The sequence below is a fragment of the Limulus polyphemus genome, unplaced genomic scaffold (genome assembly GCF_000517525.1).
Source record: "Limulus polyphemus unplaced genomic scaffold, Limulus_polyphemus-2.1.2 Scaffold25, whole genome shotgun sequence".
NCBI lineage: Eukaryota > Metazoa > Arthropoda > Merostomata > Xiphosura > Limulidae > Limulus > Limulus polyphemus.
The window spans coordinates 1449208-1464130 of record NW_013665635.1 but is presented as its reverse complement, the minus strand read 5'-3'; the positions used below and the strand labels follow the sequence as shown (position 1 = coordinate 1464130).

General features: G+C 34.3%; 1 protein-coding gene across 2 annotated transcripts in view; it reads right to left on the bottom strand.

Moving 5' to 3' along the window:
* Nucleotides 1-13353, bottom strand: part of LOC106459022 (PHD finger protein 21A-like) — a 33769-nt gene extending 20416 nt beyond the window's left edge. Inside the window, exons 1-4 of one of the 2 annotated variants that reach the window (XM_022385650.1) lie at nt 13250-13353; nt 4493-4828; nt 3517-3696; nt 646-838 (exon numbers count right to left, since the gene is read on the bottom strand). In XM_022385650.1, the coding sequence (XP_022241358.1) occupies nt 646-838; nt 3517-3696; nt 4493-4828; nt 13250-13312 (772 nt within the window). In that variant the 5' untranslated portion in view covers nt 13313-13353. The remainder of the gene's footprint in view (nt 1-645; nt 839-3516; nt 3697-4492; nt 4829-13249) is intronic. The other variant, XM_022385656.1, reaches the window with a different exon arrangement.
* Nucleotides 13354-14923: the final 1570 nt, after the last annotated feature.

Sequence of the window (14923 nt, the reverse complement as noted above, 5' to 3'; positions counted from 1 at the left end):
ATACAGAGATACAATAGTGAAAATAACAGATAAAATATAGTTTGTTTTTTTCAAAAAAAAATTTTGATAATTATCTGGAGAATATTAGGAGGTTATAGAGATTTCACAAGTGAAATTTGATAGTTTTCTGATGCATAAAAGTATTTGTAATCTTAAAATCAAAATGACTTCATATGTTGGATAGTCAACATTCGAAAATAAAAATGCATGAGCAAATAATTAATTAAATCATGTTAAAACTTAATTGTTTGTTTGTTTGGATTAAGCACAAAGCTACACAATGGGCTATCTGTGCTCTTCCCACCACGGGTATGGAAACCCAGTTTCTAGTCTGCATGGCCACTGGAGGGCAAAACTTAATTTAAAAATCTGTTACTTAGACAAAGTTTCAAATATTTAGATCATCTGTGGTTACAAATAGATGTATGTATACGTTGTTGACATATAGTCATATGTGAGAAACATTTTCATTGTATTGGTTAAATCATATTTCAGTTTTTGGATGGTTTAACCCTTCTATTATGGGTGGGTGGATTCCACCCAGTCCGTATTACCAAAAGTAACCATAAAGCAGCTGTACTGTAATTTTTTAAAATGTATGCGTATCTTTAAAAGGCATAGTGAAAACAATTGTGCTTTACTAACCCCTAGGCCTTTTATAAGGAGGGCATTTTCCCTCCATATTCAAAAAAATAGCATTCTTTCTTTTCTCCTCAAGAGCTGCATTTGAGAACTGTGGGTTTGCTGTTGTGCGTCTCTTCCTTTCAAGTTTTTTGTTCTGAAGTTCAGACAAGGTATCTTTGGTCACTAGTCCAAGAGCAGCCATAAAGTTAGACTTCTGAAATGATTAAAGAAATAATTCAAGTATTTATGACAAAATGTTTTATTTGGTCAGTAAAAACTGAAAGTTAGCTTAATTTGTAGAATAACAAAATTACTTCAAATTTTTCAAAGTCTCTCTTTCTTAGCATGTCCACATGATCCTAAAAATTGTTTTTCCTTTCTAGTTTTGTATATAGCTATAACAAATCAAGTAGTTTTTCTATGTATATGAAAAAACATATAAGCATTTCTTTTTTAGTATTTTTTTTAACTGCAATAAGTCTTATATATGTTTGCATATTTTGTGTTGGATGATGAGAGTAAGAAACAAGAAATTTTGTATACCTTTATTAATAAATCCAAAGACTAATGTAGAGTAAAATAATAAAATTACTTGATTTGTTTAAAAAACAGACAACTCAAAATGCACATTCATAAAACTAACTATATACAGCATATTTCCAAAATACAAAATTTTAAACAGTGTACTAAAATTTTAAGTGTGATCTTTTACACAATATAATAAACCAAAGAACAAAAAAATAAGGTTACAAGTTTCTGTATCTGTGAAATGTTTATGAGGACACTTTATATTTCCCTGAGATAGTCTTTTGTCTATTATGAATAAATTCTGTTAGTTCCAGTTTCACGACAACATAATAAAGATTTATTGCATTCTTTGAGCAACTATAAATATTGTCAATCGGTTGTATTTAAAACCAAAACCAGCTATGAAGTACATGTTTATTTATTCAATGTTAAGCTTCAGCTAATGATATTAGATGCCTTTGAATAACATTAAAAGCTGAAACATTCTTCACTAGTATATTTATTCTAAAATCTTACATTTATGCAAAAAAACAATACTAATGTGACTGAAAAGAATATCTCTTCATTTATCAAAATGAAATAAGTAATTTTAGTCATGAGTAAAATGACAACATATAAAATATTTTAAAGAAATGTGAGTTAAATACAAATATGCAAGATTAGGTATGTGATTAATTAACTAAAAATAAACACTAATAGAAACATGGACAAGTAAGTCTGAAGGACAGTGTGCAAAATAGAGAAACCACCCTGTGGAAAATAAACCAAGTGAGTGTTGTGAGTGATGAAATATCAGGATATGCAACTAAGCATTCGCAACATTCTTCTTTGTCATAGATAAACCTGGAGAAAAAGCACACCTAAGGGTGAGAAACACTCTGGTGGTAAAATGGGCAGATTGAAAATTAGAATGAGACAGGACAAACCTAGTTCAGGCTGGAAGAAAAGCCTGGAGAAAGATGATGAACAGGTGCAATAGCCTGTAGAGACAGAAAATCTTGCACTGTGTCGGACAAGTGAAGGCTGGTGGCAGGATCCCAAGTCATGGGGAAAGAAAAGGGTGCAAAGGACAAAAGGAGGTCGGGAAAGAAACAGTAGGACAAGTCCCTCTGATAAAACTTGAATAACCCATGGAACTGTAGTGAAAGAGCAACAATATAAAAAAAAATCGAGCTCCCACTGGACCAGACCCCTTTTGTTTGTCTCCAGTACTGTTGACAACATCTCTGAATAAAACAACGAGATGAGAAACCCCTGGAATGGAGACAGGGATGAGTCCAAAGTCTCATATACATGATTGAAAACATATCACACAGAAAATACAGAACTCCCGAAAAGAAAGAGGTGGTAAACATACCCGGGACAAAGTCACATCATGACCCAGAAAATCCCAACTACAGTGAAACCACATGTGTAAAGTGAGAACCAAAGACAACAAGTGAGTCAACATGGAGGTAATGAGAAATTGGATAAAACCTAACATACCTGAGAAATCATGTTGAAAAATACTATATTAGTCCTAGCTATTTCTGTAGGAGGGGTAGGGAAAAACACTGCAAAATTTAGTGATGCAAAAAGGCTATCAAATCTTCATTGGTCTGAACAGGTTTGGCTTGTTAAAGAATATTAGTGTGGCAAGTTCAGAAGAAGAAGATATACCCACATAACAATCAATCTCATGATGGATAATAGCAGAGAAATCCAACAATGGATTTCCCCCACCTGTAGCCTGTGAAAATAGTGCTAGAGGTATAACACCTAAAGTGGGAAGATGAACCTCAGAATTCATGGTTGAAATAAGTAAACCAAGCAAAAGTCTTGAATGTTAAATATGTAAGTTAAATTAAAAGATTTCTTAAATGTAAAGAAAAAATAATAATGAATAAATCCCACTTTGGAAATTAAACTATTAAAATCATGATTCACATAAAGAGCACCAAAAGAAAAAACGTTTGAACACGAGTACTGCCAAATGAGAAATGATAGTTTGGTAGAACTGAATAGAGGGAGTCACATGCATCATGAGAGTATCTCGCACTCATATTTGTGAAGAGTTGACACATAATGATTTGCATGTGAGACACATTGGAATCAGTCAATTCCAATGGAGGGGAAATAAAATGCTTGTGGCATGTGTAAAAGTTTTTATTGCATATAGAGGGCAGCACTGAACAGGAATAGCTATTTATGTGAGGGGAGGTAATGTACCATACCAAAACTTGAAGTTTCTTTAACAGATTTTTTGAATGTATTTAAAGCAAGTATTTATGACAAAATTTTAATTTGAGTAGTAAAAACTGTCCTTCTTTAAAATTCCTATAAAGCATTTTAATTAATTACATACAAAAGTAAAAAACAACATACATATACCTTTTGTTGTTCTTTCGGGGTTGTTTTTGGCACAGGGGCAACAATTTTTACTTGTGAAACAGAGCTAGCAGGTTTCAAAGTGGTAAGTGGTTGGCTTGTTGAAATTATCACAGGCTTTGACTTTCCTTGTATGACATTATTATTAGATAGAGATATTGTCTGATTATTTACCACCTAAGAACAAACAAACACAAAAATTTTCAAGTTATGTACATTTTAAACATACGTATAGTGTTAACAAAGTTAGATCTTATACTTTTGTGATGTGGTTTTAACAAACTACCATGAAAATGCTTAATTATATGCATACCAATTTATTACAGAATTAATACAACTTGTCACTAGCAGATGTAAGTGCTATCAGCGATGCAAATGTCTTAAGTCTTTCTACAATGTACTTCAAAACCATTGTTTATTGGGCATCAAAATAAAACATCATTTGTTAAAAAACTACTTTCTAATCATGAATCAAGAAATGGAGAATAATAAATTTACAGAATTTTCCTTAACTGAATAAAGTTGTTTTTTTTTTCTATATTCTATTTATTGGGAATAATCAGAATTTGATTGGGAAAAGACATGATGGTAAAAATAAATGAAAGACATTGTATAGTAATTTTTCTACAATGACAACATGCAGTATTTATTGTGATATTAAAATATGAGCTTACAACAAAGCTTATTCACAAAAAAATCAGTATGTATTGCGTACTCTACTTTTGAGCAATAAAAGAGGATACAAACAATCCATAAGGCAGTACATCTCAGTTGGTAGAGCAGACAGTGAATTTTTAATATAAAGGTCTCTGCTCTACCAACTGAGATGTACTGCCATGTAGTGTACAATAATTCTGAATCAAGTCTTTTGGATGAAAATTTACTATGAAAAATAAAACAAAAAGTTTCTTCACTGATGATTTATTATTGTATTTAGCAAAAAATGGTGTAACAATATCAGTTAAGAACTTACCACAGGTACTGTAACTTTATTTAATGGAGGTGGATACTGTGGGATTCTAATTGGTGAAGAAAGGTTAAGAACAATGCGAGGACTTTCTCCACTATGAGAGGAGATTGATGGTACCACTAGAAGTGGTTGGGATTTCTGCTGTTCAGCAGAATGGTCAGTGGTTGACTTGTTTGGAAGAATTACTGCTGTGCCTAGTTGAGTTTTTAGAGTTAAGTTGGTTCCAGGTGCCACCAAGTTGTTGACAAGAGTGGACATCACATGTTTCTCAGCTTGTTGAGGAAGTAAATGTAGAAATGAACTTGATTTACTTGTAGGCTTTTTACCATGAAATTGAATCTGCAAACAAGGAAATATTATTTCTAGAGTTAACCTAAAATCAAATTCTGAAAACAACTTCTAGCATTTTATAAACAAAGTAATGTTATTGAAACAATAACAGTACATTTACAAAAGTTTTTCATTTGTTTATAGTCTTGTAAACTAATCTGGATTACATTATATGTATTTTGCAGACTAGAAGATATTTGGGCTAGTGGCCAAATTTACATGTAAACAAATACAGTTAGAAACTTTCTTGGTTTCAAAATAAAAATCTTTTTTTATTTCATACCAATCTAAAATTTCAAATACATTCAATAAGTTTCAATGCTTCAACACTTGTCTCTTTACACATATTAATTTTTCAATCCAACTTTTGTAAATAATAAATTACTTACATGTACGAATAATTATTGTTAGAATTTACTTCTAATTATCTACATACATACTAAGGTAAATTTTATACATATGTCACAAACTTTTTTCCACCTTTCCTTTGAAAACATCTCACCAATATTTACGAAGCTGCTGCCACTTAAATTAAAACAGCAATGCAAAAAATCATTCATAGCATGTCTATTTCTGTATATTTTAATATTTTGCAATAAAATAATCTTAATATTTAAGCTTACTATTAAATTCATGTATCTTGTGCGTGAAAATATTAAGAGCTTATAAAATTGCTAGCTACTAATAATACACATCAGAATTATAAAATAAAATAAAAATCACGCAAAAGTTTCTTCAACAAATCAGCAAGCAAACAAAAGAAATGACAAGCGGATCATGATCCACAGTCTATTTCACAGCATGGGATTTGAACATAAGTTCACAACTTCTCTCAAATTTGTTAGTTTCAAACTGCTGAAGCTCCTTTCACAAGCCTAGTTAATTAGCTTAGCTGCTGGTTCATCAAATGTACCTATATGTATTTAGATAATTATTATTGAATAAACTTGTGTTTGAAATTCAAACAAAACTTTTACAAGAGATGTACTGAAAAGTTACATTTCTTCATTTATCACTAGAAAATGATGTAACTTCAACAGTACAATAGTAAAATCATATTATGTTTCTTAATATCTTTTTTTTACTGATTAATAAGATTTCTTTAATTGAAATGTTAAAACATTATTACATATATGTAAGTATAAACGTAACATTATAAGCATGAAAATTCATCAACTAATCATGTAAATGTACATAAGTTTGATAAAATTTGTAAGAAACAAAATATAATAGCACCTATTACACATCATACACACCTTAGTAAAGGGTGTAATATTAACTTTTTTTTTTTCTATCTGGTGAACATCACTTATCTATAGTTAAATTCAGCATTAAAATGGAAATGAACAAGGTATCATTAACAAATGGATATTAAAAACTGCCATTAAAGTTTTTTAAATATTTCAGTTTTAGCAAATAACACTTGTTATGGGAAAAATCAGACTTTTTAAGCAGTGTTCCCCAATAATTGGCTCACACTATGATCGGATGTTGCAAAAGTCTGCAAAACTGTATTTGGGAAAGATGCATTCCCCCACAAGCCCCAGTCCAGCCCTTTGGTTTATGGGCAAAATATACCTTTATATTAACATGTAAAAGTAACTTGTACCAGTTTACTTTTTTCCCTTACTCAATAAATACATTGAAGCTATAGAGTAAACACATTAATTTTATGAATTTTAAAAGTATCTTTATAATAATGAGTACATCATGAATGTCTTGTAAAACCATGTAATTCTGGAAGCTAAAAACACAATTCTGAAATGGTAACAACTTGAACAAATTTATCTGGGCAACAAAACTTACCAAAGCGATCACCACCAACAATTAGTTTTAATATGTTACAACAAAGAAGCAGGTATAATAGTTTTAAAATTCATTTCTCTTTGACCTATATACTACAGTATGTCAGATTACAAAAGTGTACAAACAAATACACATAATTACATAAATAAAAATTAATAATATCAATATGTAAGCAAAAAAATTCATTGTGTATGTTACTTTAAATTAACTTTATCATATTAATTCACTCAATATTTTGTAATTTATAAAGCAAAGGTAAATTAATGAAGATGAGTTTCATAGTTAGTAAGGAAATGTTTTTGAATACATGAATCAGACAAATTAAAATATATTAACATTTTCCTAAACTGAAAATGCATTTCCAATAATACTTACCTCCACTGACACTACAGCTATTTCTCGATCTCAGGCTTTCCACTCTTTGCCCATCTAAACATTGAAAACACTTGCTCCAATCTTTTATACCCCACTCGAATGCCCTTGGCAAATTCTAATTTGCAAAAGTCTCCACCAGTTTCAATGCACCCTCTATCTAGGTACTGTATATAAGCACCTCATTCAGATAATGTAATAATTTTTTCAAAACATAAACCAACTTGTAGTGGAGAGGTAGGGCAGGAGAGTGTCAGCGGAGGTAAGTATTATTGGAAATACATTTTCAGTTTACGAAAATGTTAGCTTCCAAAACACACATACCTCTGCTGACACTATAGCTAGAATCCCACATTGATAAGGTGGAGTGGCCAGTGCAGGCATGAACCATACAGAAAGTGTCTGTATAGAACAGAAGTGTACCAAGATAAAAGATGGTACAGGGGAACCACACTACATCCAGAACAGGTATGCTCTTCACCTGGAACTCGGTTCCTATATGAAAGATGGAATAGAATATGAGTAATTGTCAGTATAGGCCAGCCCCAACCAGATAGCCAAGATTCCACAACTCAGGGTTGGAATTAATGGGTCATAGTACCTATATCCTACGTTGGTGGCAATGTTATATATATATATATATATACTTTTGATTGGATCCCAACCTGTAGCCATAGAGTGATGCATTTCACACCACCGGAATCAAGACAAAAAGTAAGCAACAGCAAAGTGGACAAACTTTCACCTCCACCTGAAGAAGCCCAAAAGGCACCACCACGGGCTCGGAATGACGGGATCATGTATGCCATACTCAACCAAAGTAACAAAACTCATCCGGTCCAGAATTATGAACATTCATCCTCACTCCCCAATCAAGTTTTCAGAATTATGAGGAGATAGTGCACCTCCTTTCATGAACAATATACGAAACTGACATAGATCAAAGAGAAGGGCTATGCACCCCCCAAACTGGATAGTTTTGTGTCAAACCTGAACCGGAATCACTGATATCTGGGAAAAACATCCAGGGATCCGAGTAGGAGGACCCCAACTTTGCCCCCTTCTCCAAGAGTGGAAGAACACACTCAAACACTATGGAGGAAAAGCCTCTATCTGCCACCCCAGCAACTGGAAACTGGGAGTGTAAGGACTCCTGAGATCCAGTAATAGAGTCTAGGGGGGTTAATATGCATTGGGGAGTTCCTGAGGAACAGTGCTCTGGAAACTGTGCAATAAGTGAATCAAGTTCCCTACATTTTTAAATGCAAACTGACCCCCCTGAATATTGGCAGGAATGGACAGGATCCCCTTTAGCTTTACTCATGATAGTCCATGAGTGGCAGTCCATAATAATAAGGCAATACCATCCAGTCTTATGGAACATCCCATTTTAACAGAGCCTGTTGCAGCCTGTAGTAATTATAGTGAAAGTATTTGTTAGTGCGGAATTGAAGAGAGAAAGCATAACTGCCTGGACAACATTCCAAAGAGTGGGATCCAGTGAAAAATAAAGGGACTATGGAAATAAAAGAGTATATGATTGAGTAAAATATTAATATCTAGTTAAAATTTAACAGATGTGGTCAAAATAACTATAGGTAGTAGTTGAAAACCCTCAGAAGAGGAAACTGCCAGATCATGTAAGTAGTGAGTATTAGGAGTAGTCTACAAACCAGCCCACACAATATCTTCCAGAGGGCAGTTCAACCTGGCAGCTAATGACACAAACATATGATGAATCTGGTGAGATGTGACATGCAAAAGATTCCTCTCCTGTAATGAGGATCCATTACAGGCCATGTGAATAAATTTATGAAACCACCTCATAAGGGTAATGGGAGATAAATCACAGAAAATAGAAGAATTCCAATGAATGAACAATCAATTCCTACTACCTCGAAATGAGTTAGTATGAGCCACATATAACAATGACCCTAACAGGACATAAATGATCAGGATCGGAGTGGTCATAAAGGTGAGAAATGGATTGGTGAGAAGGATCTTTCCCCTTCCCTGGCTGCCAGAGTCTTGGGACGAAAAGACTTATCGGGGTAAAGCAGGACAAATGTGTAATGATAAAGAGTCTGATGCACATGGATTGCAAACTCCGACTGACGACATCCACAAGCCAACAACAACAAAAAATACAATTTAAGAGAAAGGTGAAACAAAAAACACAAAGCTAAAGGCTCAAAGGGAAGATGAGACAATGCATGTAAAACAACTGTAAAATCCCATTCCTATAATTGAAAAGGTTGTTTGGGTCAAAGAATACGAAATGATTTAAGTAGACCTGATAGTACTGAGGATTCAAAAACTTCTCAATAATTAGAATACCAAAAAATAGTGGATGAGGATGCCTTATATAAAGGCACCATAGATGAAGCAAGACCCCTCTCAAATACCCAATTCATAAAATGGGATATGGTAGATAATTTAGGATGAAGAGGGTTTAAATTCATTTTAATACACCACTGATGATAAGTATTCCATTTCCGTTGGTTGGCCTATAGAGATATTTAATATACAGAAACCTTAGAAGTTTAACCCATATGTCGGCCAAAGGACCACATAACTCCCAAGCATGAAGATTGAATTTCCGAACATCTGGGTGGATAATGTCTGATCAAGATTGTCTCAACAGAGACTGCCAATGAGAAAGAGGTGGACATTCCTGCAGATACCAAAGAAGCAAAAATCAGGTTTGAGCTAGCCAATATGATGCAACCAAGACAACTCGATAGAGAGTGGAACGAACCATAGTCAGAACCCCAGGCAATAGCCAAATCAGGGGAAAGGCATACAGATGTAAACCTGTCCAGTCCTGACTGAATGCATCTACTGCAAACATTTGAGGATGAGGTATTAGAGACCAAAACAACCGCAGTTGAAAATTCCAATGAGTCAAAAAGGCATCAATCATTGGAGACCCGAACTGAGAGCAAATCCACTGAAGAACCTCATGATATAGCATCCATTCTGTTGGAAGAATCTGGTTGGGTCGAGACAAGTGATCTGCAATTCAATTCATCCCTCCTGGAACATGACAGCCTACAAGACTGATATGATGAAAATGAGCCCAGTAGAGAAGATCCAACTTACAAAAAGAAAGGTCTAGAGAATGTGTGCCTCCTTGACAAGAAATCTGAAAAACCACCATGAAATTGTCAGAACATATCATGACAATTTTTCCCTTCAAGAGGGACAGACCTTAACCTTTGCCAGTGTACTGCAAAGAGTTCGAGAAAGTTGATATGGAGGGTAGACTCATCTTCCATCCAAATACCCTGGTACTGCTGACCTTGAAATAAGCTTCCCATCCCTGAAGAGATGCGCCTGTGAACAAATGGATCTCGGGACGAGATGATGGAATGGGTACCCCAATAGTAGTGTTGTTCCAATCCAACCACCATTTGCAATTGACAAAGTTGCTCCTGAATAATGAGACAGGATGATCCAAAGAATATGAATGCATGATCCATTGGTCACACAGTGACCACTGAAGTGACCTCATATGTGCTTGTCCCAAAGTAATGTGGGGCTCGAGGGATGCCCATATCCCCAAAAGAGAGAGAACCATCTGTGCAGTATGAGTAGGATACATAAGTAAAAGCCTGATGACTCTTTCCATGGTTTGAAGCCTGATAGGGGTTGGTTGAGCACGACTTACGTGAGTATTAAAAATCACACCCAGATGGATTAGATATTGCTTTTGTGGCTTCTGAAAGGAGAATCTGAGAGTGTTGTTCTGTTAATTGACAGGATGGTACCAGAAGGAGCCAGTCATTCATATAATAATGTGTACCCAAGGAATGCAGATGATGAAAAAAAGCTGGAACAACTCTGCAGAAGACATAATGTGCTGATGCAAAACCAAAAGGTAGAGTCCTGAACTGCAGCACCTGACCCTTATGCACAAATCTGAGAAACCTCTGGGAAGATTCTGCTATGAGATATGGAGATAAGCATTGGTAACATGGAACTTGGTCATCCAGAGCCCTGGCACAAAGTGTCATCGCATTGTAAAGCAGGGAGGATCTAAAAATTGGTTAAGTCGAGACAAATCGACGATTGGATGCCAATCTCCTGTCTTTTTGGGTACAATGAATAAAAGGGAGTAAAATCCTAGAATTCCGCTTTTGACTAACAACTCTCTCATGGCCTGGGAACGAAGCTCCACTCACTATAGATCTGTTGGAGGTGAAAAGGCAACCGGGTGAGCAGAATATGGTGGAGGTGAGTTAAATTGAATGACCAACCCTGAAGCCAGAACATAGAGTACCCATGAGTCCCTGGTGAAAGAACTCCAGATGTCCAGTAAGTGATGTAATTGTGCTCCCCTGCCTGCAGGATAGTCATCAATGCCGTTGTAGACAGTCTGCCCAAGCCAAAGATCGTCGATAATACGGATGGACTCTATTATGGGAACCAATAGACCTGGGAACTGAAGGAGAGGGTCGGGAAACACTATGAGCTGATATTCCCAAATTAGTGCCAGAAAGGCGAGAAGCCAACGACGATAAAGAAGAATGTAAACAAGCTGAATTAATTCATGATTCTAACGTCTCTGGAACTCCAGCAAACAACATAGGAGAGAGAAAAATAGCTTCCTGTAACTCCCTGAGGGCAAAAGACAGTAAAAGAACACTTTATAACAAAGCGTCTCAACACAATAAATCCCAACAACAAACCAGAGAAAGAACTGAAGAAGACAATCTGACTGTGTTAGACATCAGCAAAATCCTCAACTTGTTCTCAAATTGCTGAGGGGAACACTGATAGGCTTCTGACAAAAGTTGGATTGAAGATAAATACCTCAGGATGGTCTTGAGAGCAAGACGAATCCGAGAAAGCTGTTATCTGTTTAAAGTGATCACAGGTTCCACTCTAGACCCCCTACAGTTCCAAAAGGGGATCCATACATTGAGAATCTAAATATACCTCCTCCTGGTGGTTGATAAGCCAAAGCATGCTGTTCCAATAAACATGGGGGACAAGGCATAGCTATCCCATCGTGTAACTGAGTGACAAATCTCCCAGCATGAACAACAATACCAGGAGGAGGAAAAAAACAAGTAATCATTTGCCGTCCTTTCTGCCAACAAGGAAGGAGTAGTCAAATGCAATAGAAGAGACCCCCAAAACCTTACAAACCCGAGTAAAAAACTGAAGGGGTTGATCAAGATGATCTTCTGTTGAGGCCAACCTAGTAAAAGGAGCTGGAAAAAGTGTGTCTAAATTCTTCCCAGCTGGTCCCAGGTAATTTGGAAAAGCTGCCTCAGAAGCCCCTGGAGAGACACCCTCGGTCCGCATATGATCCATTGCGAGACGGAGACTGAGAGTGACCCTTCCCCTGGCCATTGACAAACACCAGGTAGCAGAGGTGGAAGAAGTCTTGTTGGCCTCCGTAGTAGAAACATTAACTCGGGAATTCATACCTGTCAGTACCTTTTTTTTTTGTTGTTGTTATTTTATAAATATAAATGAAGAGAGAATCATAGTAATGCCAACCACATTCAAAGTCACAATGTAAACCGTGAATAATCACAACACTCATGTTTATAGAAACTCATGCCAAATGCTTTGTCAAGAAAAAGTGATTGCATTATCTGATTTGCATTACCCTAGATAGAGGGTGCATTGAAGTTGGTGGAGAATTTTGCAAATTGGAATTTGCCAAGGACATTCGTGTAGGATATAAAATACTGGATCAAGCATTTTCAATGCCTAAATGGGCAAAGAGTGGAACTCTGGAGATCGAGAAATAGCTATAGTGTCAGCAGAGGTGTGTGTTGGAATAATCAGTTCTAAGGGTGTAGAATTTTCAAGAAAATCATCAGAATAAAATATATTTTCTTTCTGTGTGTACCAAATCAACAAATACCTTTTTGATATAGGTTTAAATGGCTCAACTTCATTTTTAAACAAATTTATGATTTTTTACAGATATCAAGGATTTGATATGTTTGGATATTTCACAATAAATTGTGAAAATCTTTTCTTGTTTTGCAGTATAAAATTATTCTAGTCCTTAACAGAAAATAAATAAAGACTGATTTTCAGGAAGTTCAGAGAGATAAAATTGGAAACTACATATCACAGAGACTTATATATCTGATACAAAGGTTAACGATATCAAATGTTTAGTTACTATACATGTATAATCATAGGTATATATATTTAGATATATAATACAAGTTTCACAAGAGCTTAAAAGAAATTTGATAACAAAGTGAATATGTAAAAACTTACAGGTAAAGTAACTTTCTGTGTGACTGATGATGGAGTTGTAGAGCTAACTAATCGTACTTGCATTTGAGGCTGGCTTAAGCTATGAACTAGACCAATATGTTGAGAGTGAATGCTGATGCATTGATGTTTTGTTTGACTTTTAGAAATTGGTGGTGGAACAACTAAGGAAAGAGTTGGAGTATAAGCAACAAAATCAAGATCACATTTTGAAACCTGCCCATTGTAATGATGAAGTTCATTACTTGGCTCTTTTGTTTTTTTTATATTGCATATTTATGTGTGTGACACCTCTATTCTAACTTGGATTTTTCATTCATTTAAAATGTTTGATCAGATTATGTTAGTATTGGTTTTATTATTATGATAAATAAGATTCACAATTTTAGCTGCTATATAATGTATGTAGAAAGTAATATCACTTATATCAATATAAAAGGGCAAATCCTGTAAAAATATAATGTAAAAGTGGGTAGGCTAAACAAGAAAAAATTTTTTAGAAACTTGGCCTCATTCTTATATTCATTTTGCTGCTTGTTCCAGTTGCAAAAATGTATAGAAAGCTCCTCTAGTGTTTGGGGCTTTCCATGTTAAGTTTATGGTACATCTGTCCAACACACTGTTAGATGCAGATTATTTATACTAAGTATCTTACTTCGAGTCTGAGAAGGTATACACATTACATGTACTAAACAGTGAAAGAAAGACATGATACAAAACAATATGGTCAATTAATCAATGAATAAATGAAATCAATATAGTGTACAAAAAAGGATAGTTGGTTATACATTATTACAGCTTTATGTAAAATACTACTTTCAAAGAAATATATCCATATGTAAATTGGATATTTCATAAAGAAGTAGCATCTACTTAAACAGTTCAAAATCATAATGCTTTGTGTATATTTTATATTTACACGTACATACAACTTGTTAATCATTAAAATCTGCTTTATTCACTAAAATATGTTATAATTTATTGTAGGCTGATTTATTCATTACTAAAGACTTTTAATACAGTTGATGGTCCACTTCCATGTAGAATTGCATTTCATACCTAACTTAAAGATTGAATTTTAAGATACATTTTAATTAAAACACTATGCTTCCTAACAAGTACTTCTGTAAAAAAAGATACTTTTTTAAATTAAAATCCTCAGTTAGGTTTCAGTCTTCAATGTTGAACAGAGATCATTTCACATTCACAGTTCTTCTTTACTGTTTTTTTAGTGGTGAGCTTAGGATTTTTATCACTTTTGGCACAAAGATGTTTTGTTGCCCTAACTTAAATATGTAATTGGGCTATTGGGTTTCTGTACACTAAGGCTGATTAAATGATGCTGCACTAATAGTTATGTTTTCTGTTTTAACATGATACAACACATATATTTATTATGCTGCGATTTGTGTGCAAAAAAAGAAAACTAACTTTTAACTCAAGCACTTGGAATGCTTAGTGCAACAAATATAAAAAATTACAATTCCCATTTTGAGTGTTTTATGTAAATTAACGTAACAAAAATAAAAAATTACAATTATCCCTTAAAAGTAATTTGTAACTTTTTATAGAAATTAATGCAACAAAAATAAATTACAATTATCCCTTAAAATTCATTTTGAGCTTTTTATAGAAATTAATGCAACAAAAATAAATTACAATTATCCCTTAAAATTC